General features: G+C 32.2%; 1 protein-coding gene, 1 long non-coding RNA gene and 1 pseudogene across 2 annotated transcripts in view; 2 read left to right on the top strand and 1 right to left on the bottom strand.

Moving 5' to 3' along the window:
- Positions 1-16,422, bottom strand: part of LOC128172972 (uncharacterized) — a 41,667-nt gene extending 25,245 nt beyond the window's left edge. Inside the window, exons 1-2 of the mRNA XM_052838714.1 lie at positions 16,295-16,422; positions 5,088-5,366 (exon numbers count right to left, since the gene is read on the bottom strand). Coding sequence (XP_052694674.1) covers positions 5,088-5,366; positions 16,295-16,300 — 285 coding nt within the window. The 5' untranslated portion in view covers positions 16,301-16,422. The remainder of the gene's footprint in view (positions 1-5,087; positions 5,367-16,294) is intronic.
- On the top strand, positions 11,936-14,553 carry LOC128173038 (uncharacterized; annotated as a pseudogene).
- Positions 16,423-21,429: 5,007 nt separating the features above from the next.
- On the top strand, positions 21,430-22,230 carry LOC128173057 (uncharacterized). Its single transcript, XR_008242421.1, has 2 exons — positions 21,430-21,585; positions 21,784-22,230. It is a non-coding gene; the product is annotated as an uncharacterized LOC128173057 (long non-coding RNA).
- The last annotated feature ends 3,700 nt before the right edge of the window (positions 22,231-25,930 follow it).

Below are 25,930 nucleotides of genomic sequence, written 5' to 3' on the forward strand. Positions count from 1 at the left end.
CTTATCACTTCAAAATGGCCTATAAAACTGCAGTAACATCAGTGTATGATGCCACGATGTCACCGATATTGCTACCAATTATTATTAATGATTAACATTTAAACAATTACGCTTTATACTTGTGCATCAAATTTTCAAATACCGGCAACTTCTACAAAGTCGCTTGCATTGTAAACAATTCCCGATATCGCGTGTTATGCAAAACTAAACTTACTTTGTCAGAAATATTTTATTCCCAAGCATTAAAATAAGTATCCACTCTGACTATCGCCAGTGTATTCGCCATTACGTAACCAGCCACCTGTTGACTCGGCGCGTGGTCAATGTTTGTTTAACAATTTCCGGTGTCATAGGCATGCACCTGTCTCGTGTCGGACTTCAAAGGGGGATCTCAAGTGCAGAAAGCTTAGCAATTACTATGATTTGATGAAACTTGTTTACTTTGTATCCAGTAATGCAGTTACACGCTATTGTTTTAGATGGACACTGTTAGAAATAAATCGATCATTTGTACGACTTGATAATGACGATATACGACATACATACGTTTCCTAAAAAAATTATCTAACAATAATCAAAGAATTGGACAATAATTAATCAATGAACTATAATCACTCTTATAACGGTACTCTTTATGTACACAGGGAGTGAAATTGCCGTAAAGATCTCAGCCTTAGGGCAAGATTATTAACACAACCGGTGTCAGCCTATTGTATAAACAGTAGTATTGATAATTGCCGATTACGTATTTTAAGATTGAATTTGACCATTAAATATTTCTGATTTATACTTTCCACAAACAACTCTTTACAAATAAAATTATTAAATTTTAAAAAACATCCCCCGGACCTACTGCAATATTTTCTTCCATTCAAACTTGGTTTCATTTTTACTGCGCAATGTTATCTTCCTACTAGTGATACATAGAACCATGTGACGATGTGTTTATAAAAACGGAACGGTAAAACTTTTAATTGATTAAAGACAATGTAACATTTTTTAATAACTGTTTTTATTATTATGTATTTAAGTGGTGACAGATGAGTGAAAATGATAATTATTAAAGATGAACAGTGAATTCAACAACGTAATTTTCAATCACACAGCCAACTCAAGATGATTAAAACCAAGATTTTTAATGCTATTTTTAAAAAATTTCTGACTACGAGCCTACGACAAGTCGAACAAGACGATAAGTCGGGTGCTCTGCTTCAGAGGAAAAAAATACCGACTAATCGTCGGAAAAATACGGTATTATATACTTTGATAACTGGATTTGTCTACATGTAAAGTTCATTTGAAATAAATATATGCTGTTTTAAAAATATTGGGTGATATAAGTCAGGGGGCTTAATGTTATTTCATAAAATCAGACAGCAAAATGGCTGCAAATTCATAAATTTAATGATTTAATTGATAAAAACTGTTTTAAAGTATTTATTCTTATCTCAGTAATTAACTTAAGCCTATTAATTGTCATCAGGATAGGAAATACCTACTCTCTTAGCCAATTTACTCTAGTGGTGGTCATTCTACACATTTAAGAGGGAGTTACCCCCCTTGAATATTTTAGTTAATAAATCATGTAATGACATCTATAGCAAAGAAAATCATCCATTTTCACAAAATGTATTACTTATGGTACAAAATCCACTCAAAATTACACTTAAAGGAGAAATATGAAAATACCATGTAGTCTTGAAGGTGGCAGGGGACAGTTTTTTTGATACGGTTCATTGTAGCCAAGGGATGCATGTCTTCGGAACTCTGTAACTAGAATTTCCTCAGTTCCCATTCAGCACAAATACCTTTAATTCACACTTCATAAGGCCAATCACCAATTTCTGAAGAAAATTACTAGTCAAAACCTGTAAAATTCTCTACATACTGGTTTTTATGAGATTTTGACCCTTTCATATTTTGCTAATTTTTCATGATTTTTCAGCTTTTTAGACCTCCCCCAGCTAATTCCCTGCAGAGGGTTGACCTTCTGTACCGCGTGCATGTTGCACTATCACATGTCAGAAACTTACCGGTGTATAGTTTACAATGTCCCATCCACCTACTTTTCATGTTATTTTACCTCCCATCTGTAACTTGCAATTTCACTGTGTAAAGTCAGCACAACAGTCATAGCCGCAGGTTTCGCATTTTACTTCTGATTCTCATGTACCTAACATAAGGGGCCTACATATTGCATATCAATTTCAACAAGAGACACCCCTCTAACTAATGATAATCATTAAAAATCATTTCATGAATTTTAGCAACACTCATAAGCCTTCAAGTACAGCAATTTTCAATTTTACCAAAATATTGACGGGTACTTTATTCGAAACTGTCCCTTGCTACCTTAGAAGTCAAATTTGTTAAGTCGTACTTAAACACATTCGGATTTTTTTGTTAACTCGGTCTTGAAATGGTTATGTTTTTTTGTTAATTTGTACTTAAAACCATTCGGATTTTGTTAAGTCATACCAAGAATCATTCGATTTTTAAAATCTTTCTGTACTTAAGTTACTTTTGTCATTAGATTAAGAACACTGCTTCTTAGGGGTACTTCTAGCATTACTTTCGACATAAGCAGAAAACCCACTCGTTGCTTTGCAACGAGCTTTGATCTAGTTATTTTACTTTTTCTTCCATTTCATTTATATTTTGAGCATTTTGAACAATTGCTATTTATCAATTTTGCAAGTAAGACACTGTCACAATAAAGAAAGCTTGACTATTTAATTGCAATTGTGTTTTCTTAATCTGGAAAATGAGACCTGTTACACCATTGACATTATTTGAAACACCATTGACATTTTGTATGCTCTAATTATGTTTTACCCATTTAAATACTTGATTAAAAAATAGAAGTAAAAGAAATTTATTCTAATAAAGAAATGAAATAATCCGTATTTTATATTTTATCAAAAAATCAATTTTTTTATTGACTTATAGTGTATTATAAGATATGTTATTCCACTGACATTTCACGTTCCCTATTATGTTATACTAAAATCTTTCAAATGCTAAAAGGTAACAAATGCTAGCTGAGCTTCAAAAAACATATATAAACAAAGAGGAAGTGTATATGAGTTGTATGCATAGATTTTGGAGAAAATTGGAGAAATTTCAATTTTATAATCCAAAATGTATGATTGATATGAGCTGGTATAGTATTGACGATGTTGTTTGTGAGATTGATGAGCCAAAGAAAGTTCGAACTCGGTACAAGGTGGATAAAAGTGTGTGGATGCTAATAGTATGAAATATAACATCAAAGAATGAGTGAATTCATGTAAAAAAACATCTACATGCCATTTTTGTGTCAGTGGTGTAACACTGATTATAAGTGGTGTAACAGTGTGTCTATCTTCAGATTATGAAAGAATGAGGTTCGAAAACTTTTATTTAAGATCAAATTTATCATGTTTTAAATGCAATCAGAAATAGAGATTAGTTTATTTTACAAAATTTAATACACTTATCTCTTATTTATTATCGCTAGGTCAGTGGTGTAACTTTAAGTCAGTGGTAAAACATAATAATCAGTGGTGTAACATGTACATTTTTCTCCAAATAAAGTTAACTGGCAATGATACATGTATATTTGAAAACACCAGTGCATTTATAGTAATGTCTTTTTTATGCTCCATTAAAAGAAAAATCCAGTTGTGTTCTTTTTAATGCTCAAATTAAAAATTTGTTGAGTAACATCAAGACTTTGTCTCAAATGTTATGTTGGTCACTATGTAAATGTGTCAAATATTTTCTGTTATCTAATTCTGATAACTTTAAATGAAGTTTGTTGATATAAACTTTATGTCCATCATTTTAAAAGAATTATTTTATTTTATTTAAGAATTTTTTCCTATACTATATGCCTGTTACACCACTGACAAAATTTCCACAGTTCATTATATTTTAGTCTAATTATCAACTAAATGGTAGATTCCAATGATTGCAAATTTTTAGATGTTATACTTCATTGTTTGTTAAATGTGTTTTTTGCAATCAAAGTAATTTTTTCAGCAATAATTTTCTCATGTTTTACTTTTTTCAAAAGTCTGCATATTTTGATAATGACCCTAATATACTGGTCCATCAAATATCCTGAAATTTTAATGAGATTGGCAGATTAATAACTGCCAATTTTTTGTTTTGCCCAGGCCAAGTCTTGTCTACCCATTTTACCGGATGCCGAACCTGATTGAAACACGCCTTTCCTTTATTATTATTTTCATAATAACTCAGATTTGAAACAGAAATAGACCTTAAATTTTGCAATTTATATTTCTATAATTTATGCTAAACTATGTTGAATTGGAATCAGTAGTTCTGGAGAAGAAGATTCTTAAAAATGCACCCCCCTTTTTCTACAGTTTCAAAGTTTTCTCCGCTTTGAATACAGATCGGACTTTTATTTCTGCAATTTATATTCGCCCTCCCATAAGGATGATTTGAGCCAAATTTGGTCGAATTTGTTTAAGTGGTTTTAGAGAAGAAGTTCAAAATGTGAAAAGTTTACAGACGGACAGACAGACGGACGACGGACAAAAGGTGATCAGAGAAGCTCACTTGAGCTTTCAGCTCAGGTGAGCTAAAAAGAATATATTTACATTTGACATATTCGTTGCATGTAAATTGTGTGGAAAGCTACTGGAGTTATAACACCATAATACATACAGGGTACTGAAAGGTTAAAATGTCAAGTTTAATTAAGATTTCACAAATGTTCAATGCTGTAAAATGCAGCATCACAAGCGAAAATCAAAATTGATGCTTGTGGCTGTTTAGTGGCTTCCTTTTTATATGAACTTAACCTTTAATGTGATTTTAAACGTATAAATCACATTTGCAGAAAAGGCAACAAGTTTAATGAATGTAAAAGTAAGTACTGAATCATTATATAAGGCATGTTACTCAACTTTTATGCATACAACCCTGCAGTTATGAGACTATATCTTTCAAAAAATAATGATTCAGTGCTTAAATAAAGTCTTGATGTATAACATTGTATAATGAGCTATGATTCAAGTAATATATAATGATAGTATAGCTGAATAATTAGTCATTAAATATTAATTAGAAATTACCCTTTTCTCCTCCCATGTTTCAGGATCACTATCAATATTTACTTCAAGCACATGAACGGTTGGTGGAAATCTTTTAAAAGTTTCTTCTTTTGGAAACAAGTCCCTGGTTAGCACAACTCCATGTGAAAGAGATCTTGTGTCCGAAACAAAGTTATGTACAAAGAAGTCGTCTAGTACATCACGAACAAATGAATTTCCTGAGGCATCATCTGGAATGTCGACACTAAATGACAGAAGCAGTTTCCTCAGCTCATCAGAGATCAATCCTCTGTCCATTTTCTGTAAAATAAAAAAATAAAAAAAAAAATTTGAAAAACCTAGAGGAACATTGAACAAATTACAAGATGTAATACAACTAGTGCATGTTCATGTGGAAAAATAAAATAACCCTGCATTAATATATTCATTCCTTCAGTGTTATTTAGATACAGAGAGCTCTTTTTTTAAATTAAAAATAAAATAAAAATTTAGCAATTGTTTTTCTTCCTAAAATAAATAATGCATACACTACCTACAAGTTGGAACTTTGAAACTTAATGTATGCGTTTGAAATGTCATATTTAAGCATCTCCTAAAAATTTATCTGCAGGGACATAAATTATTATTACTGTAAATGTAAATATCATATTGGAATTATATTTTGTACATTCTATCGAATTAAGAATGATGATTACTTATAAGCAATAAATTTTCTTTTGATTAACGGATCACAGGAAAAAAATACCAGAAAACTTCATCACGCACATAGCACACTGATAAAAAGTTATGGTTTTGCCGTAATTGTGTACACTATCTACCTCTGTACAGAGCTCTTCATCTAAAGGAGGCAAATATAACCTAAAAGAATGGCCACAACCACCAACTAGGCATTCAACTTTTTATTATCAACTTCCGTCTCATATCGGCTGACAATGGAAGTACATGTAAATGTATTCCCAAGTGACCCCCCCCCCCCCCAGGTCCCAGCCAGATTTCACATCTTTGCTAGCGATAATTTAAGAATGTCGATTTGTGGGTTTTTTTGCGGAAAAACTTCAGCAACAAACTCTTTATTTTTTAACCATATGTATTTTAAACCAACTCTAGTTTATTTGCGAAAAGTCAAGAAAATCGAATGTCTGGTTCTTTTAGGGACCATCTCAAAGTACTTTAGGAATTTATTTAATAGGAAACCAGTGGCGTAGCTTTCATTGAAGCACGGAAGCATGTGCTTCCACATTGTTTTGTACAAAAAAATTTAAGGCAAATAAAAAAATACGTACTTAAAATAATATAAGTTGAACTCAAATAAATTAACATACAATGTAAATAAAATTGGTAAATTTGAATAATTTCAAAACGCAGTTTAAGTGTAATGAGAAGAGTGAAAAATCATGTCAGGTCGATCAACAATGCTTTCTATGAGACTTTCAAGTCTCTCGGTACTACATGTATGCGTACAAACAGTGGTCTATAGACACAGACAAAGTCATTGACTCTTTTGCGTTAAAGAAAACACGAAGACTGGGCCTCCTCTTTGATAAAGATAATTAAATGAAACAATAAATTTTATCATGTACAATTTTTTTTGGTTTCGTGAAATGAAAAAAAAAAAAACATTTATTGGCTTAAGTCTAAAGAAATTATCAAGAAAAATATCGCATGAAAAGCTTGAATTTTGCACAAAAAATATATTTACAATTGAAGAAAAATGTATAAAAGAAATTAAAAACACCCGATATTAATTGTGAAAAATGCATCAGCTTCTACCCTGGATCATTTGGGGTCTCAGGGCGGCCCAACTCCCTGCCCTGCTGTGGCACATTGCTTCCATATCCATCTACCCTAAGCTGATTTAAAAAATACTCAATAGCTTTTTTTCTCAATTTGTTATAGGCTATATATGATTATTAAAATCATTTCCTACCTTATATGTGAAAAATACCAAATTCCACTGTTTGGTTTTTCGTGGGGGCCACCACAAAATATTAAAATGCACCAAATTTTGCTATATATTTGGATCGATCATTATGAAAGAAGATTGGTAAAATGGATTCATTCAAATAAAATAAGGAAAATGTCCTCGAGGATAGTATCATTCTGTATATGTAAAAACTCAAGGGCATACAATTTTTACTTTTTCTTTTATGTTATTTCTTAAAACGTACTCCTATAAAGATTCATTTTAACATAATGTCATAAAAGTGCAATGGCAACGCTCCCCTACCCCACAACAGAAAAATCGCTTAAAAATAAAAATTTCTTAAAAACAAGAGGCCCATGGGGCCACATCGCTCACCTGAGCAACAATTGGCGTTCAAAAGATATTGTGCCATATGGTCCCTCGGTAGAATAACAAAAAATAAATATTGTCAAGTATTCGAATTTTACAATTATTTTTGCATACACGTAATCTTTGACATTGTACCTTCATGAAATACTATTTTTTACCAGAATAAGAAAATCCTACGCAAGATATAAAACTAAACATTTGGTAGGGGTACACTGTTAAGTTGTTAACTTCCAATTCCCTATATTTTCGTTCTGCCCCCCCCCCCCCACACACACACACACACACTTTGTAAAGCGATCAAAATATATGAGAGCATATAGGTACATTTGTTTCATCAACTACTTACTTGTTATTGTATTTAAAAAAAATATATAATAGTTATTGTATTTTATTTAAAAAATCCTTCATGAATAGATGTGAAGAAGAAAATTGTACCTCAATGTGCTCAATTCCTCAAATTAAAACATTCAAAAATTTAATTTGTTTTCCATTATAATTAAATGACTGTTATTTACCTCGCGTACAAACCAGGATAATTTTCCGCTGGGATATTTTCTTAGGAATAGCGATAATTATTTTATCCCCATAACAGAAATGTGTCAAAACTATGGAAACTGTTTTAAAGATGTCGTTTTTATTTACTCGTGTCTGAAAAACTATCAAAATTGATGTAGATTTCACATTATTTATTGTATAATGAGGGGACCCCAGAGAGTAGGTATATACAGAATATCATTCTTTTATTTTTTTGTACAAGTATTTAACATACTCTAATTCATATAGAATTTCTAATGTTCAACCAAAATTTCAGCGTCAATCGTAGAATTATAAGCAAGATACAGAGCTCACAGTTTCCCTAGGTTTGAGTCATATTTTGTTGACATGACTTTATTACATTCAGCTTAAGATTTTTAACTTGGTATTTCCTATTCAGCATTTAAAATGGAAAAAAAGAATGGCCTAAGATTTTCAATTCTTTTATTCACTCAAGACCAGTTCATTGATACACAAACATAGTCAAGGATCACATGTACAGTAGGAGTAATAATGACGAAAAAAGGTTAAGTTTACAATACAATAAGTTGTTAAAATTGGTTTCTGGAAGAACAGACTTTGAAAATTTTCTTAATAAATATTGACAAATTTTTTACTTTTTTAATCTTTAGTTTTTAAGATCTGTGTACAAACATAGAATTGTGAGCAAATCTCTGTATCTTAATTGCTTATAATTCGAAGCTTAACACTAAAATATGGTTAGTAAATAGAAATTGTAAACAATTAAACACAAGAAACATGCATGCACTATAACAAATAAAGAACACAATTTATTTTTTCGAAATGAATCATATATACACATGTATATATACCTACATATTTCTTTCAGCGATATCAAACTCTATTTAAACTGAATAAACTTTAGAAAATGCCGAGCATCGATCTCAACAAAACCTATTGCATTAATCTACCATTACGCAAAAGATAATGCCGAATTACCGATAGAATGAATTGTATTTCAGTACTTTTTTGATACATCAGATTTTGCTTAATTTGCGCAGGTAAAGAGTTAACTGTTTGATCTACCGAAGTCTCTGTTTGAATTGATACGTAAAAATCACGAAATACGAGAGTTCCCAGGTTAAATTACAAAGCATAAATAATGAATACGAAACGAAAATCAGTCCTAGCTAACACCAACGTCATGTGTGAAATCTGTCAACGCATTGAAATATTTAGCCTCAATTTACTTCACAAAATCGGCACCAATATATTTTGCATGTTTCAAAAATTTCCCTTCATACACGAACTGTTGCATAAACAAGCAAATTCATTATAGTCAGATCGACCCTTTTTCGTATAATGTCATGGCTGCTTTAAACAAAGAACCTCGTTTTAGAAGTATGGAATACGAGTCTTGGTAAAATGGGTATGCAAACCTGGGCCGTGGCAAAATAAAAGCCGGGGTAGATCGGCAATCGTCAATTCCAAATACGCATTATTTTGCGGCAATATTTACAGCGAATACAAATATAGCTGGTCAATCAAATATCCTGAAATTTTAATGAGATTGGCAGATTAATAACTGCCAATCTTTTGTTTTGACCAGGCCAAGTCTTGCCTACCCATTTTACCGGATGCCGAACCGAACCGAAGCTGAAACACGCCTTTCCTTTATCATTATTTTCGTAATAACTCAGATTTGAAACTGAATTAGACCTTAATTTTTGCAATTTATATTTTCCTTCCCATAAGGATAATTTATGCTAAACTACGTTGAATTTGCCTCGGTAGTTCTTGAGAAGAAGATTTTTAAAAATGCACCCCCCTTTTTCTACAGTTTCAAGGTTTTCTCCGCTTTGAATACAGATCGTACTTTTATTTCTGCAATTCATATTCGCCATCCCATAAGGATGCTTTGTGCCAAATTTGGTTGAAATTGGATAAGCGGTTTTAGAGAAGAAGTTCAAAATGTAAAAAGTTTACAGACGGACGGACGGACGGACGGACGGACGGACAGACAGACGGACAGACGGACGACGGACAAAATGTGATCAGAATAGCTCACTTGAGCTTTCAGCTCAGGTGAGCTAAAAATAAATATTTTTATCTGTATTTTATTTATTGTGTTCAATTTTATATAATACAAGAAAAATTTCATGAGAAGTATAAATCAACTGTATTATACTAGAATGCGCAAAAACATACACAATGAAAACTAAAGTTGGCCTCCTAAAAAGAGCAAGGAGAAATTTTAATTACCATAAACTCTCTGTGCTACAGTTGTTTTGAGTTTTTTTTCCTCAGAACAATTTATTAAACGATATAGACCCAGGATTTATAGCATGTGTGTGTAGTGTATATGTGTGTGTGTGTGTGTGTGGGGGGGGGGCACCTGCAGGCTCATATAATCAACGCTGCCCTCAACCCCATTAAACTATACAATGTATACATGCACATTCAATAAAAACAGTCATGTACCGGTACTTGCAATTGCATATATATATGTGTACCTACATGCATGCCAAATTCACAAAAATTAGCTAATCATAGCTTTACAGTCGATAAACTCAGCTCGCGGGTTTACCTGCTTGTGAGAAAACCTACCTTGAAAATTTGTCCACGTGATCTATAGGTTTCAGAGTTTTATTTCTAAAATTTATTTGAGATTCGTCTGCGCGGTAATAATGTTATCGTGCTTCAAATACAGTGTCATTGATAAAATCAAGCAACGCCATTTCAATGAAATATATAGTAAAATGCACATCTTACTCGAAAAACTCATTACAAAACCATACTCAAAACTTTTAAACGATTCAGACGAAATTAATTTTACTCAACACAATAACAGAGGAGATAATTATGAATCGATTCATAAAAAATAATCAGTATGTGTTCTCGGCCAATGTTTTGCAAAACAACTTTAAAGATTTATAAGATTTCTCAAAACCTTATATTTTCATTACGACGTTAGTCCGACGTCATCATTTCCTTGTAAACGTCTGAAAACCCAAAAATTGAAATGCATTTATTGACAAGACTAGCTGATTAACACATTTTAGAGCATGTAAATACTAATTATACATTATTGTGAATGTTATCAAATGCACAAATGCAATTAATGTAAGGCTGTAAAGATACAGAAAATTGCTATTTTTGTTTTCATGAGACTCCGTGTCAATAAATGAAAAAGAAAATGCCAGGCAACTACCGACATAATAAGTTTGTAATCGTATAAAATAATTAGCTCAAGCTAAAAGAATTTTAGTAAAATTTGATCGGTAGTTAAAATTACGGAAGTTATAATTGTAAAAAAAAAAAAGCAAAGTTAATGCTTACGTGCAATTAATTTACTTGTCTATTTTAAAATATGATTTTAAATGGAAGAATTCCAACGCACACTCATACTTTATAGAACAAAATATGACAATGTATGTGACATCTTTAAATTTTCAGCACTTGATAATTATAAATGTTTGTATGAACAGTAATAAACTGCATTTAAGCTTTTTGAAATATTTCCTTTTATGCTTCTAATATCTCATTTGTCAATGTATGAGTTTACTATGACGGTCAACTCTTTACGTCGATTCCTATTGTGACGTCAGCAAACCCGCGAGCTACGTTAAAGACGAAAAATGACGTCACAATGTACTGGCGAGAAATGGTACTTGGCGAGAACTGGCTGCACGACAGTAGTTTACAGGCAAAGAACTATAGTTAACAACGACAATTTATATTTCACATCTGTAAACCATAGTTAACCTGATCATCTATGGTTCAGAAGTGTAAAACTAGAATGTAATACTGAAAACAACCATTGCGATTGCAAAATATATTTTATCTGATAAATACAGTTTCACGAGTGTTAAACTATGATTAAAAACGCTTAACTATAGTTAACGAATATAAATCATAGTTTACAGATGTGAAATTATATTTATCAGCAAAATCTATCGTTAATGTTATATTCGTTAACAATAGTTTATAACCGTTAAATATAGTTTTACAGATGAAAACTATTCTGAGTAGTTAATGAGTCGTTTACGATAGTTTGGGGGGTAACAAGTGAACTCGGCACCTGGTGAATTTGGCACCTGCGTAAATAGTGGAGTCGGCATCTGGTAAACTCGGCATCAGGAATCTGGTGAACTCGGCACCTCGATATTTTTTTCTTATCATAACTTTAAATAAACATAGAAGAAATACAAAACCTCGTTATTTTTTTGTTATCATAACTCAGATATAAAAAACAACAACGAAGAAACACAAAACCATGATGCAATTGTGACAAATAAAAATTTCACGTATTCCGTGAATAAAAGCAGTTAAAAACAACTAACTACAAAGAGGATATATATGATTAATATAATAATTAAATATAAAAACGAAGAAATAAGGTAGATTTGTAAACATATTAATTTATTTCCTATATAGAACAGTAATATAATTACGTATACACCACATCAAAGGTACTGTACTTAAGCATGTGTTATCCAGTGTGTACCTTGTTTAAATTGCTAAAACAACAAGATGACAGCGGGGTATTCCTAGTATACATGGAAGGGGCTACCAGGTGCTATTAGACGGTGTATTACCCGTACACATAGAAGGGGTGAGATACTAATTATGAGGAGGTTAATGAAGAGACCCTGTCAACACATGGGCTTCCCAATGTCACCTTTTCTTGCGACTTCAAGACAAAAGCAACTGGTGGTAAGTAAAATATATATTTTACATTATAAACACTATAACCACATATATTTAAAATAACAAATTTGAAAAGAAAGTAAATATGTAATAACTATGCATATATTAATTGTTTGTAGATTTATAAAGTTCACTTGAATCCCCTATAAAATAATATCTACATGTATAATCATGAAACTAATTAAGATATTACCATTAGACTCTGACTATTTATGGAATATTTAAGAAATATTTTAATCTTATGATCAAGGCACCACATCAATTGATTATTTTTAAATAGATGACATTTATTAAAATAGAGTATATTAAATAAAAAAGAGTTTCTATACTTTAAATATATACAATTTTAAATATAAAGTTTATACTTGATTCCCATATCTACATGTATGATTAATATGAGACTTATTAAGACATCACCAATAGATTCTTACTATTTATTGAGTATTTATGAAATATTTAAATATTTTAATTATATGATCAAGGCACTATGCAATATAACTAGTTTAAGATCACTAAAAATAGGAAAATATATAAATTTACACTGTATAACCCAACTTTCAATGCTACTGAATTTACATGTCTTGTAATACGTTAACTTTCTACAATCAATTACACTTTTGGAAAAATACATGAAATTTCAAAACTATTCAACAATCAATGAAAATATGTTGAAAACAACTGATTCTCAATCTTCTATCTAGGAAGTTAACCTTTGTCTTGATACTTGTGCTGCAACACAAAAACACTTGTCAAAGTATAAATTCTAAGAATGTATTTTATCTCTGATTAGTGCAAGACTGCTTTGAACTCTCGCTCTCTCCCCCCCCCCCCCCCCCCCCCTCTCTCTCTCTGATAATTATAAATGAAAACACATATAGAATGTGGCATTAAGTTAAAACGTAAATTCACAAAGGCTATTGTTTAAATTCCTGAAAATGTACTGTAATAATAAGATACCATATTGAATTCTGTTTACACCTGAAAAAGCATTTTTAAATTACAAGTTATCCAACGTAAGTACCAAACAACATATCCTTTAATTGCCTGCAAATGATTTCCATGATTGGATATTTTCCCTGAAAGAAAAACTGGCAGTTCATATCATAAGTATAGTTTATATAATTTTTTTGTGTCTTTCTTAAAAACAAGTGTACAAATGCTTCTTTCTTTCTAAATAATCACATTTATAGTGTATATATATATAGTTGTATGTATAGAATTTTAGCAAGTGTAGTGACATTCAGGCTTAAATTACACCAGTATGTAGATATTTGATAAATGTAGTAATTTTAAGAAAGTTAATGTTATCTAATATTACATGTAGTATTACATGAATGCAAGGATGAACTAGATATATAAAATAAATAAAAATAAGCAAAATGTTTTCAACAAAAATAATTAGATTTGTGACTATTCAAATCTGCCAGTATCTTGAATATAAATTAGAAAAAAAGTATTTATTTTCATGCAATTGTAGTTTGAGGAGACCTTCCTACGTCTGGATGGGCGTGCACCAGAGGTTCTTGCTCCAGTGATGGACTATGTCTACAGGACGTGGATCTGTTCTTCAATCTTCAAGATCCATCGCTGGAGTGTGTTCATGACGTCCATCCAGACGAACAATGATGTGGGGGGGATGGCACAACCGCCTAAACACCAGTGTTGTCACCAGGGGATCGGTCCCTTTTACCATCTTCTTCTTGTTCTGCATCGGGAAGCGACAAACATCACAGTGCAGATGAAGATGGTATCTGAAGGGAAGATGCAGAGGTTCCAAAGGAAGAGGACATTACAGGTGGAAGGTCGTGTCTTCAAGCTTTGGAACAACTACTGTGAAAGATCGATCAATGCGAGTGAACTGTTAACAGGCTGTGCTTCTATTTATGGACCACCAGCTTTGAACATGTGATTCGTTCAGATATCGTGATATCGACAGCTGTGCCCCCCTTCGTGAAATGTGCATCTTGTAATGTAAAAATGTCTTTAACTTATAAAATAAAATATCTTGTTTTGTTTTATTGAGTTTTTTTTCACTCAAAATTGCTATAACTGTTTTTGTTATTCGTTGGGCCTATGTTCATAATGAATAAAAAGATGGATGTAGCTAAGAATATAATAATCGTTGTTGTTCTTGATTGCAAAATGAGTTAATTGAATATACAACTACAAGCAATATTATAGTTCACACAGTATCAATAATTTCAGTGGCAAGTGAAAAATTTGCTCTTTAATGGTAAAAAAAAATGTAGTAAACATACTACAATGCAAGAAATTAAGGACATGATAAGTAAATGATTTAAAAAACCACAAAATAATCATTTCTGATATTCAATCTGTCTCCTTTAATTATTTCTGCCAATAGTAATTATAGTAAGTATTTTTACTACATTTAGCAATAATATGGTTATATGGATTAATTGTTTCAATTCATCTTTTAACTAGGCCTATTCTCTCCGACCGTAATTAGCTTGGGTGCAGCCTCTGATATTCTCATTGATGAATGTGAAGAACATCGCGCCAAGATGAAACTAAACTGGTCATATAACAACCAAATGTGCAAATGTTCAAAAAATTTTCATGTTTAGAAAGATAAATTCTTACATAAATTATATCAATTTTAAATATATGTTAAGCCAGTAGCTAGTGAATTATTTCGTATCTGTTGATAAATGTGGTCGTAAGTAATAAGTTACATTGAAAAACTCACCTTTCTTCATAAACAGACATTTCCATGATAAAGATACAGTCGTATACATTGTGTAATCAATTTTTTTTTTAAAATGTGTGTCTAGAAACAAAGAGATAAATGAATACTATGCAAATCTGTTGATAAATGTGGTCGTAAGTAATAAGTTACATGGAAAAACTCACCTTTCTTCATAAACAGACATTTCCATGATAAAGATACAGTCGTATACATTGTGTAATCAATTTTTTTTTTAAAATGTGTGTCTAGAAACAAAGAGATAAATGAATACTATGCAAATGCCGAATTCACCAGATGCCGAGTTTACCAGGTGCCAAGTTTACCAGGTGCTGAGTTTACCGGATGCCGAGTTCACTATTCTCTGTGCCAAGTTCACCAGGTGCCGGATTCACCAGCATTCGTTTGGGGTTCGTAAACTATTGTTAACGGTCAAAAACCTATTTTATCGACTGTAAAACTATGTTTAGTTTATTTTCATTGGTATATTTGACGTGCCTTGGGTCTTTATACAAAATCTTAGTCTGAAATACAATTAGGCTACATAATGCAAATAAGATCTCTACTATAGACCAATCCACACTTTACAAAATTATGTCCCTTGGCTGCCATCTTTGGGGGGAAACCCATATATTTCTCACAGTAGCCTTTGTAGTTTAAAAGGTTGTAACTTCGTCATTTCACATTAAAAATCCATTTCCGCTGTGAATTTTAATCGCACCAAGTTGGGGCAACCCACACATCGAAGGAATAAATCAAATTCCAAGAGATTTCTTCAGAGGACGCCCAAATATTTGGTTGCTTAAAGAAGGGAAAAGTTGTTTTTTCCCTTTTGACCTTTGGGTTGACCCCGCAAAGGGGAACAACTTTTGCAAAGTGTGGATTGGACTATAAATATCTGTATAACCCAAGCACCTGTGATACAAATTGGTGTGTATTATAAGCAGAGATTTGTTATGTAATATAAAAAAAATCGCTTATACATCAAGGTACATGTATATCCAACTTAATCCAGTATTAACATACCTCCATCTTTGGGGAACTGCCTTTCCCGACGCTCTCAGTTATAGGTAAATATACCGTAAAACGTGACAATGTTGACACACAAACAAAAACAACGTTCCGGTGAATGAACGGTTCGCATCAAATGCTTTCGCACCCAAGAGATATATTTTAGCACTGGGAGGTTTCACTCCCGGACATTTGTAACCAAATACATGTATATGAAAAATATATATTACAATCTTTTATTATAATACGACATCTATAATTTTAAATCATGTTTACGTAGTAAAGAACAAAAAAGAATATAACACAGATATTTATTTTTCAAATGATGTTAAACCAATATCAAAACCAATTTTTCAGGTGGCGAATTAACGAAGTACCGGATATGGAACGCCTCGGGGATTTTGATGATTTTTATCGGAAAGGACCGAGTATATTCCGGATGTAGTGGTGCGTGGGAAAGTATAATGACCCGATCTTTTTTAATGACTTGATAGGACATATTTTGCAAAATAAATAGTTTTAGGTTTTCTCAGTGACATTTTTATTTCGTAATCAATTTGTTAATGGTTTTTTTTCTACATTTCAAACGAATTATTTTGTAAATTTATATTTATTAAATAAGGTTCTATGTGGCATTTATTGATTCCACCGTGCTTAAATGCCTGATAGACAACGGTAAACATGCGTTGAAGAGTAATTCAATCATAAGTCAGGCACGTAGCAGCGTTTATGAAAGTTGGAGGAGGGACGGACTCATCCAAAATAAATATTGAATAAAAAAAAATATTTTTTATGGAAAAAAAAACGATTTTAATTATTGATTTTTATCTTTTTAAATTTTGAAAATAATTGTAGTTTCATTATCTATAGTAATATATTTCCAGTCTAAATTTAATCTATTTCAAGTACTAAATAGTTAATAGAATAAAAGAAAAGAATATTTACAGGAAAAAAGAAAAGAAAAGAAACTGAATAAACCATGCAGGGGCATCGAAAGACATTTCTTTTTGGGGCGGCGAATAAGATCAAGGTGACGGGGTGGGGAGGGGGGACTTAAAATGGAGATATTGTACGATGTGTCCAAAATTCTTAAATTTAATGAATTTAAGGACGACGGACCCGAATCACTTTTAAGACACTTTCATGAAAATTTTATGTTAGTTAGAGTTACTATGTGGTAGAGCGAAATTTCATGAATTAAATATGTTTATTATTAAGGTCTTCCGTTTCCAACGGAAGACCTTTCTATTATTGTGCGGGAAAAAAAATTAAGATTATTCTTATTTTTCTTTTTTTTTTTTTGTTTCCTAGACGCGAACTTTGAGGCTTCATATCTTGCTCATTTCTAAACGGTTTTTGCTCAAATTTTCAGGGCTAATGTACTTTACAAAACACTATCTTAAGCAATTCATAAAATGTAGAATTCCCTTTCCGTTAAAGAGTTATTCCCCTTTTAAATTTTTTTAGGGCCTTTTGTTTCCAGACAAAGGCTCCGAGACTATGATAGCAGGGAATGGGAATCGAACGAATTTGAATAACAGAGACATTGTAGTTGTGCACATCTGTTTATGTTTTTAGATTACGTTTTTTATTTAGGAAAAGGTAGGGGGTCAAAAAACAGGATTCAAAAAAGTGCAAAAATTTAGACATGTTTTCCTTTATATCTTTTGAACGAAAAAAATTTTGTAAAGACATGTAGAATAAAAGTTGTGCAAAATAACAAGGGCTTTCATTTGACACCAATAAAAAGGGGCTGGCCCCTTAAATTAAGGGCCAATGGCCCCTAAAAAATTTTGCTTAATAACTCAAAAACGGTTAGGATTTTGATATGGCTGTCGCTGGAAAAGTTGTTTGTTGGGATCTCATGAAGGTCGTTTCAATGTTATTTTGTAAGTGGTTTGTGTAGTATGAGTGTAAAAAGCTTTACATGTTAGCATGTACCTGTTTTTATTTGACAAGTTAACGAAAGACTTTGTGCGTACAACTGGCATGAAGTTACCGCAGAAAGTATGCTGGTTTATACAGGAGGCATTAATTCATAAGAATTTTTTTTTTTTTAGAATACATGCTTTTTTTTAGGAGTTTAAGTCGTTGTTAAGTTCTTATAGTGCACAATCCTTAAAAACGGGAATTGGAAAACAAAACATTCTTTTTCTTTTCTAGTAAAACACAAAATATGGAATGAAAAAATATATGCATTACCTTTTTAATATAAACATCATGCATTCAAAATCTACCTTGAATCAGAGCTGTGTGTGTACCATTACGTAAGCTCTCCCTCGCCCGCGGCCGAGAAAGTCGGTCACCGTGGTCGCGGCTGGACTACCTAGCGGTCAGTGGTTATCTAATACACGAGAGTTGCGTCTCTCATATATGAATTTATTTAGCCGCGAACTCAAGAATTGTTTTAGTTTTGATTACACAAAATCTTTTGTGGATTAAACGATTGGATGTCAAGTAAGAAATACATGTAGTTCATTTAATTAATAAAAGCAATGTCATTCTCTAAAGCAATAATAGACATAGATCAATTGTGGGTTTTTAGTTTAAAATAAAGAACTTCTATTTGATAGAGTAAGGTCATTATACTGCAAACTTTTCAAATCTTCCTTGGTTCTGAGCTGTGCGTTTCTGTGCGTTGTACCTTTACGTAATCTATCCTTCGCCCACGGCCGAGGAGATAAGCCACGGCTGCATTACCTAGCGGTAAGCGGTTATTTAATACACAAGATTCGCACACCGCGACTTACACTTGCATGCATATGAACGTGTTTGAGTTAATATAGCCGTATACACAAGAACTGTTTTAATTTTATGTTATAAAGGTTTGTCCTACTTGTATATATTTAATTAAATATTTGAGTGTAAATGAATATTAATGAACGATGTTACTCCATATCGGAAAAATCGTTAGACATAAACTAATGGTTGGTTGGTTTATGTAAACTACTTTAAAAACTGTACAATTAATGTTTTAAATCAACACCCCCCACCCCACCCCCTCAAATATTAAACCTTTAAATAATGATCATCCCTCGCGCATGGCTGAGGAGATCCGGCGCGAGTGGTTAAAGGCCGAACATTTTACAAACGCCCCCTTTTTTACCTGTACAAACTTCAAAAAGATGCCGCTTGTCAATCAAGTTTGAAACAATAGCACCCAGTTTGATTGACGTGATCGTCCGAGCGTGATCTTGCCAGGTCCGCGGATTTCTGTTTACTAGCAATTAACAACGTTATCTTTGATATCTTCCGTAACGTATTAAAAGGGGGATTAAAAATTGAATTTTTAACATTACCAGTATTAACATTGTTTATGAAAAATAATTATTCAGTAGTTGAAAATACGCAATTTATATTTCAATCATGTTGAATGCATATGATCTAATAAATTCTATGAAGATGCATGAGCAGCTCCAAAGCACATACACTCTTCTGAGCTACTTAAGCTGTATTTACTGGTAATATACTCAACTGGAACTTGTTGCACGAAAACGTCACTCCATGGAAAACGAACTCAATTAATTGTCATCATGTAATGGCTGCCTTTACATTCCACATTCCAACTGATCGTATGGTTTTCTTATACAATTATATTTATTAAAATTAATAAATTGTTATGTAATTGAGTAACAGTTGGAAGGGTGATTTTACTACATAAAATAATAAAAAAATCATAATATAATCTATTTTAATTGAGTACCATGCGTATAAATTCCCATAATAATTAATTTTTTTTATTTCCTTTCAATGTTTACATTTAATTTTGTTCAAATAATTAATAAATGTTCTATCATTTAAATTGTGTGCTTTATCAAATTCTGATTCCGATTACCTTGAATTCATTAATTTTCCATTGGCTTTTGACAAAAGAGAGACGCCTGACCATCCAATGAAAACAAATACACAGAGTTTGATTGACAGGTTCAGCCAGGTGCAGGTCTCGCCCGATGTCCGAGGTTATGTGTGCTGCATGTACACAGCCGAATGGTCTCAGTAAGAGTTATCGATGTAAATAGATAATAAAAATACATGCTTATCAAAACATGATCGTGCAAGTTAAAGTTGATTTAGGTTTGTTCCAATAGAAATCATGTTTCGCTAACTGTATTTAATATTTTTTATGTATAGCGAATTTTGATATTGTTTCAGTACTGAAACATCGCATGAAAACGTTAAATATACATGTACTCTGTAACTAGTCGTCTTTTAATACATAAACCTTTCTTTTGTTTGTTAAAAATTCGTTCAATTTTGTTAAAGTAATGTAAAACACGCGCGCCATTTTGAAACAATTAACTTGTCAGAGAGTTCCGAATGAAATCTGATGAACGTTTCAAACGGTTCTCGCACGCTTTGCTCGAAACGATTTACACGCTTTGCCCGAAACGCTAAACGGTTTACATGAAACTCTAAAAGGTTTACACGAAACGTTTCTCGCACGTTGGCCGCACGCTTTTTTGGTTTAGTAGTACGTTTTAGGGTCTGTAAATTTTGTCAGCACGCAATTCTAAACTTGCACATAGTCTTCTAAAATTTAGAAATATTTTAATATAGAAGTTATCTTTGAGAAAAGTTTACGTGTTTTGTAGGCGAGTTCAGTTTAAAAAAGAAATACAATTCCTGACATGAATCATGAGTACATACTGTTTAATGTTTATAACTTTGAAAATTTAACTCGCCATTAAACATGATCTCATTTTTTAAACAATGTTTGAAACGATTACATAAACTCTGCTCGACAAATAGTTTTCCTAAAATATTTTCTTTCTTTTTTCAAAACACGTTTTATATACAGACTTTCAATTACAACACATTTTAATAACAAAAGCAGAACTGAAAGTATAGTCATTATAATCGTAACATATATTTTCAACTCGCAGCAACAACGGAAGACCTACTCGGGGCTTTGCCACGAGCTCTGCTCTAGTATTATATGTATTATTGCATAATTTTGGAGATTATGTTCAAATCTTTTTCTAACATGAAAATATTTGAATATTGGTAAGGTGTTTTATTTTTATATTATTATTATTTAGTCAATGCAATATTTAACAAAAATATTTAATACAGTTATCTAACCTTAATGTAAGAGTCCTATTATTTGTTATTTTTAACTCTAGCAATGCAAAATCTATATTAAGAAGGAATACCCTTTTTCCTGTATTCCTGTATTTCTATTGGATAAAATTGGTCAGCTGTTACTTTATTGGTCATGTGACAATTTTAGTGGGAAATTTCTTTGTTAAACCAGTTCCTATTTGGAAGTCTACTTGTGTTTACTTGAAATTTACATTCTTTATCAGGTCAGTTAATTTTTTTTTATACTACCTTATATTTAAATACAGTTTTATTGTGAGATTATTTATAAAGATATCTAAGATATTATATAATTGGCTTAGAAATGAAATGACTAAATATCAGAAAGTTTGTTTAATAGTAAAATTCAGTCTGATCAGTGAGTACAAAGCATTGTAAGTGTTATTTTCTTTTCTTAAATTTAGATTATCAACTACAGTATTATTTGTACACCCTGAATATTTTTCCTAATCAACCTTTACACCTCATGTGAGGTAAGCATTGTTTAAACATGGTTTAAGCTTAGTTCATGTATAGTTATATATAAATATATATCATAGTATTCGTAGCATTATGAAACTGATTAATATTTCTACAATTTAATTATAAACTCATGTGAAATAAGTTTGACATGATAACGTACAGTTCTATTTAAACAGATGTGATTATTATTGTTTATTTATGTAATAAGCAGATAATTTAAATATAGACACAAATATTTTTGAGTCTAGTTTGTAAAGAGGAATATTTTCATATTTTGTCAAAACTACATGCTTGTAAGAGTTATCTTTCCTAACTCGCATTTATTTCATTGCAGGGTTTATTTATACCTATTTTGTAATTGATTACATCAAATAAAGAAGTAAACTGAATACATCTCAACTTTATATCCACAACGGACTTAAGACCGACCCAAATACCCCGGGTTACAACTATAGAAATATCAAAATCAATCAAAAAAGATCGAATTAGATTTTTAGAAGGGACTTTTTCAAAACATGTTTGTATTATGTCTCTTTTTCAATTAAACATAATGGGAAAAATCTCAGCAATAGATTTTTTTTCCATGTTGAAAATAAAAAGATGATACTTATTTAACGATTTGGACTTAATGTCATTTAAAAATGGCAATGTCATCGACTTTTTTTATGAGACCACATGCTAAAGTGCGGTATGGTATGTCGTGGTTTTGGGTTTTTTTCACGAGAAGTAATGCGCAAAGTTTAAAAGGTTATGTACATTGATCATTTCGAGGTTGATTTATAAAACAGAACAACTATTGGAGTGTGCTAAAAATGTTCTATTATAAAATAATTCAAACCTTAAGCACTGGGACGATTTTTTATGTTTGTTTAAAAATTGTGAAATTTGAAAATTATAAAAACAGTGAAAGTATTTTATATAGTTATAATGTACTTTAATCCACATTATTATCGACATATGTCCTTAAGTCGGACTGCAGGCGAAATTGAGAAGTGGCCTTCGCGCGTCTCTTATTCCTTTGGAACCCGGGTGGTATATGCCATTAAATACATGTATTTAAGTGAGATTAAACGTATTTCATGTTAATAAAATCCAGCTACACCTGTGTTGATTCCTGTTTGGATTTTATATGAATTCCGGGTTAGTGTTCTGAGGTTCTAAAAAAAATCCATCTTACTGTAGAGAGTAGTCTGAGAGCCTTATTCAACTGACTGAAAAACATATTTTGGTTTAAAATGGTGGTTTATGATTGAATCAGAGTTCGTTTCAATTTTCTTTAAACGTGAGCATATATCTAAACAATTAAATGCTTTCTTTAGTGATTTATGCGGGATATGAAGGCGGCGACATTGCTGAAAAATACATAACCCGCGTTAGCGAGTTAAATAAATGATTATACTATGTGTGTTTACTTACACGCATGTCCTGTATTTCGAATATATACACTGCGGGGTATTTTTCATTGCTATAAAGATTGATGAATAGCGTTTATAGCGATAAATAGTTTTAAAGTTTTTTTTTAAAAATTGAAACCTTTTTAATGCTTGTCATTTTCAAGTTGAATGCATGCTAGAAATCCACATCCCCAGGGATTATAACAGTTTTAGATTGTAGATGCCTACCAACCTACTTATAATGATCTAATTAAGTTTATAAAGTTAAAAATTTTTTAATATGTTTTAGGTACAGGATTTTCATGTTGAAATTTTCTTAATGTCAAACATTAGTACATTTATGTGTTTCTTTTGAATACAGGTCAACACAGCCACAATGGAGCAATGTACAATGGATGTTCAAACGGGAACATTCTCGTAGTATGAATTTCAATAGACTATAGACTGGAAAAATTATTTGAACGAAATAAACCATATGGAGATAATCATATAAGAGTTATTGAATCCCCCTGTATAGGACATAAGTTACTTGGATCTTTAGCTGATGTACAATGTAGATAAGAAATACCCTGTCTACACTAGGACACAACGCATGAGGCCAAGTGCCTATAGCAGGGTTCGAACCAACGACCTTTTGGTCACTGGTCTAACACTATAATGACCACTGAGCCAACATTAACATTATATTTCATAATACTCCACATATTTCAATTATTAACTCAGTATAAAAAGACAAGAATCTAAACTACTCATACATCTGTATATGCTACAATCTGTTGTCAACAAGAGAAACAACTGTAAAGCAGTTTTTGACGGTACGTTATCTTGGTATTTTTAGAACATAAAAATGTTTGGCATAGATTTGCTGCCATTATATTTGGAGGAACCCCGGCCAGGAAGGGACTGATGAAGAAAGCCTTGCTTCTGCATGTATGTTCCATGAGCAGCTCGTCTGAATCAAATGTTGATTGTGTAGCAAAGTCACCGTCCTAGAGACGGAGAGTTGGTGTTATGTAAAGTTACACGTTCTCCTATAACCTTATAATTTTTTTTCTTCAGATTTTATCGCTTTGAAAGCATAAATGCACTGCAAAAAATTATTTTTCAGAATATGTTGGAAATGTTTAGCTATTAATAAGAAGGTTTAGCTAACCAAGGTCTGTGCATGTAGACATGTATATACTTACATTGAAAGGAATTTCTCCATAAAATATGTGCATTATATCATCTGTTTTGGTAGTATTCCAGTGTACAAGTTGGTGATTACATGTACGTGTAGATTGGCACGCGTTGATCGTTAACTGATTCCACCCTCTCTAGATTTCATTACTTACTAGCTAATAGCTATATAGTCAACTACAAGTTAAATAATGCATCTCAATGAGAATGCATCGCAATTCAATGCCGTGATTCGATTTTTGATTCATTTGAATTATTTTCAATTTCATTCAGTAAAAAAAAAATATGGAATATGATTTAAAATTGCTACTACCCCCCCCCCCCCCCCCAACAAAAAAAATTCCACTGATCCAAAAGTTACACAGAGCCATGTTTTGTCAAATAAATATATTTTTTGGTTGGCGAATAAATTCAACGGGGAGTGTTTCTTTTCTATTCTTATTAATTGCGTGTTTTAATAAACGAGAGAATGCATTTTGGGCACACATTCAATGCACATGAATTGCCATGAATATGGTGTCCGGATAGGGCCATTTGCGTTAGCGCGACATCGCGTTCAGGTAAACGAGACATCGCGCTAACACACAACACGCCGTCGCGCTAACGCAACTTTGCATAACACGCCGTCGCGCTAACACACAACACGCCGTCGCGCTAACGCAACTTTGCACAACACGCCGTCGCGCTAACGCAACTTTGCACAACACGCCGTCGCGCTAACACACAACACGCCGTCGCGCTAACACAACTTTGCATAACACGCCGTCGCGCTAACACACAACACGCCGTCGCGCTAACACAACTTTGCACAACACGCCGTCGCGCTAACGCAACTTTGCAAGTTTCACAGTCTAGTAGGAAGTCGTGTCCGGAAATATCAGACTGCGCATGCTTAAATATGTAGGCATGCACGCAAGCATGGATGAAAAATAAATAAAATGTACTTTGAAATACATATGCACATATATTATTTTCAATTATTATCAATACATATGAATAAAAATATAGTTACTAGTATGTCACCGTATAAGGATATGCTAGAGTGCATATAAATTATTAATAAATCTACCAATTGATAAATTTAGCTTAAATATTTGATGTAATTAATTTAGCAATGATAAATTTATAACATGTACATGTCACAAATTCATATTAGGTGCTCTGTATATTACCAAAGCAAAGAAATTTTAAAATGTAAAATTACAGGTATATAACATGTCACACTGTCGTCGGAAGCAAATTGAAAGTGGGGGGCTAGACTGATCCTCAGAAATATTGAGAGAGAAAAACCTAATTCCCAAAATCATGAAAATCCTAATCCGTGGGGGTGGGGGGTTATGCCTTTTACTCCAACTTCTGAATATTTCAAACGTACGTTACGGAGCAATTATGTTTCCTGCGATAAAAAGTGTGGGGGGGGGGGGGGGGCCTGAACCCTATATTCTGCTATGTTCCTAATGGTTAGGTATAACTTATAAAAAAAAAAGAGGGGGCTCCCCCCTCCCCCCCCCCGGTT

The sequence above is a fragment of the Crassostrea angulata genome, chromosome 2 (genome assembly GCF_025612915.1).
Source record: "Crassostrea angulata isolate pt1a10 chromosome 2, ASM2561291v2, whole genome shotgun sequence".
In the NCBI taxonomy this organism is placed as follows: domain Eukaryota; kingdom Metazoa; phylum Mollusca; class Bivalvia; order Ostreida; family Ostreidae; genus Magallana; species Magallana angulata.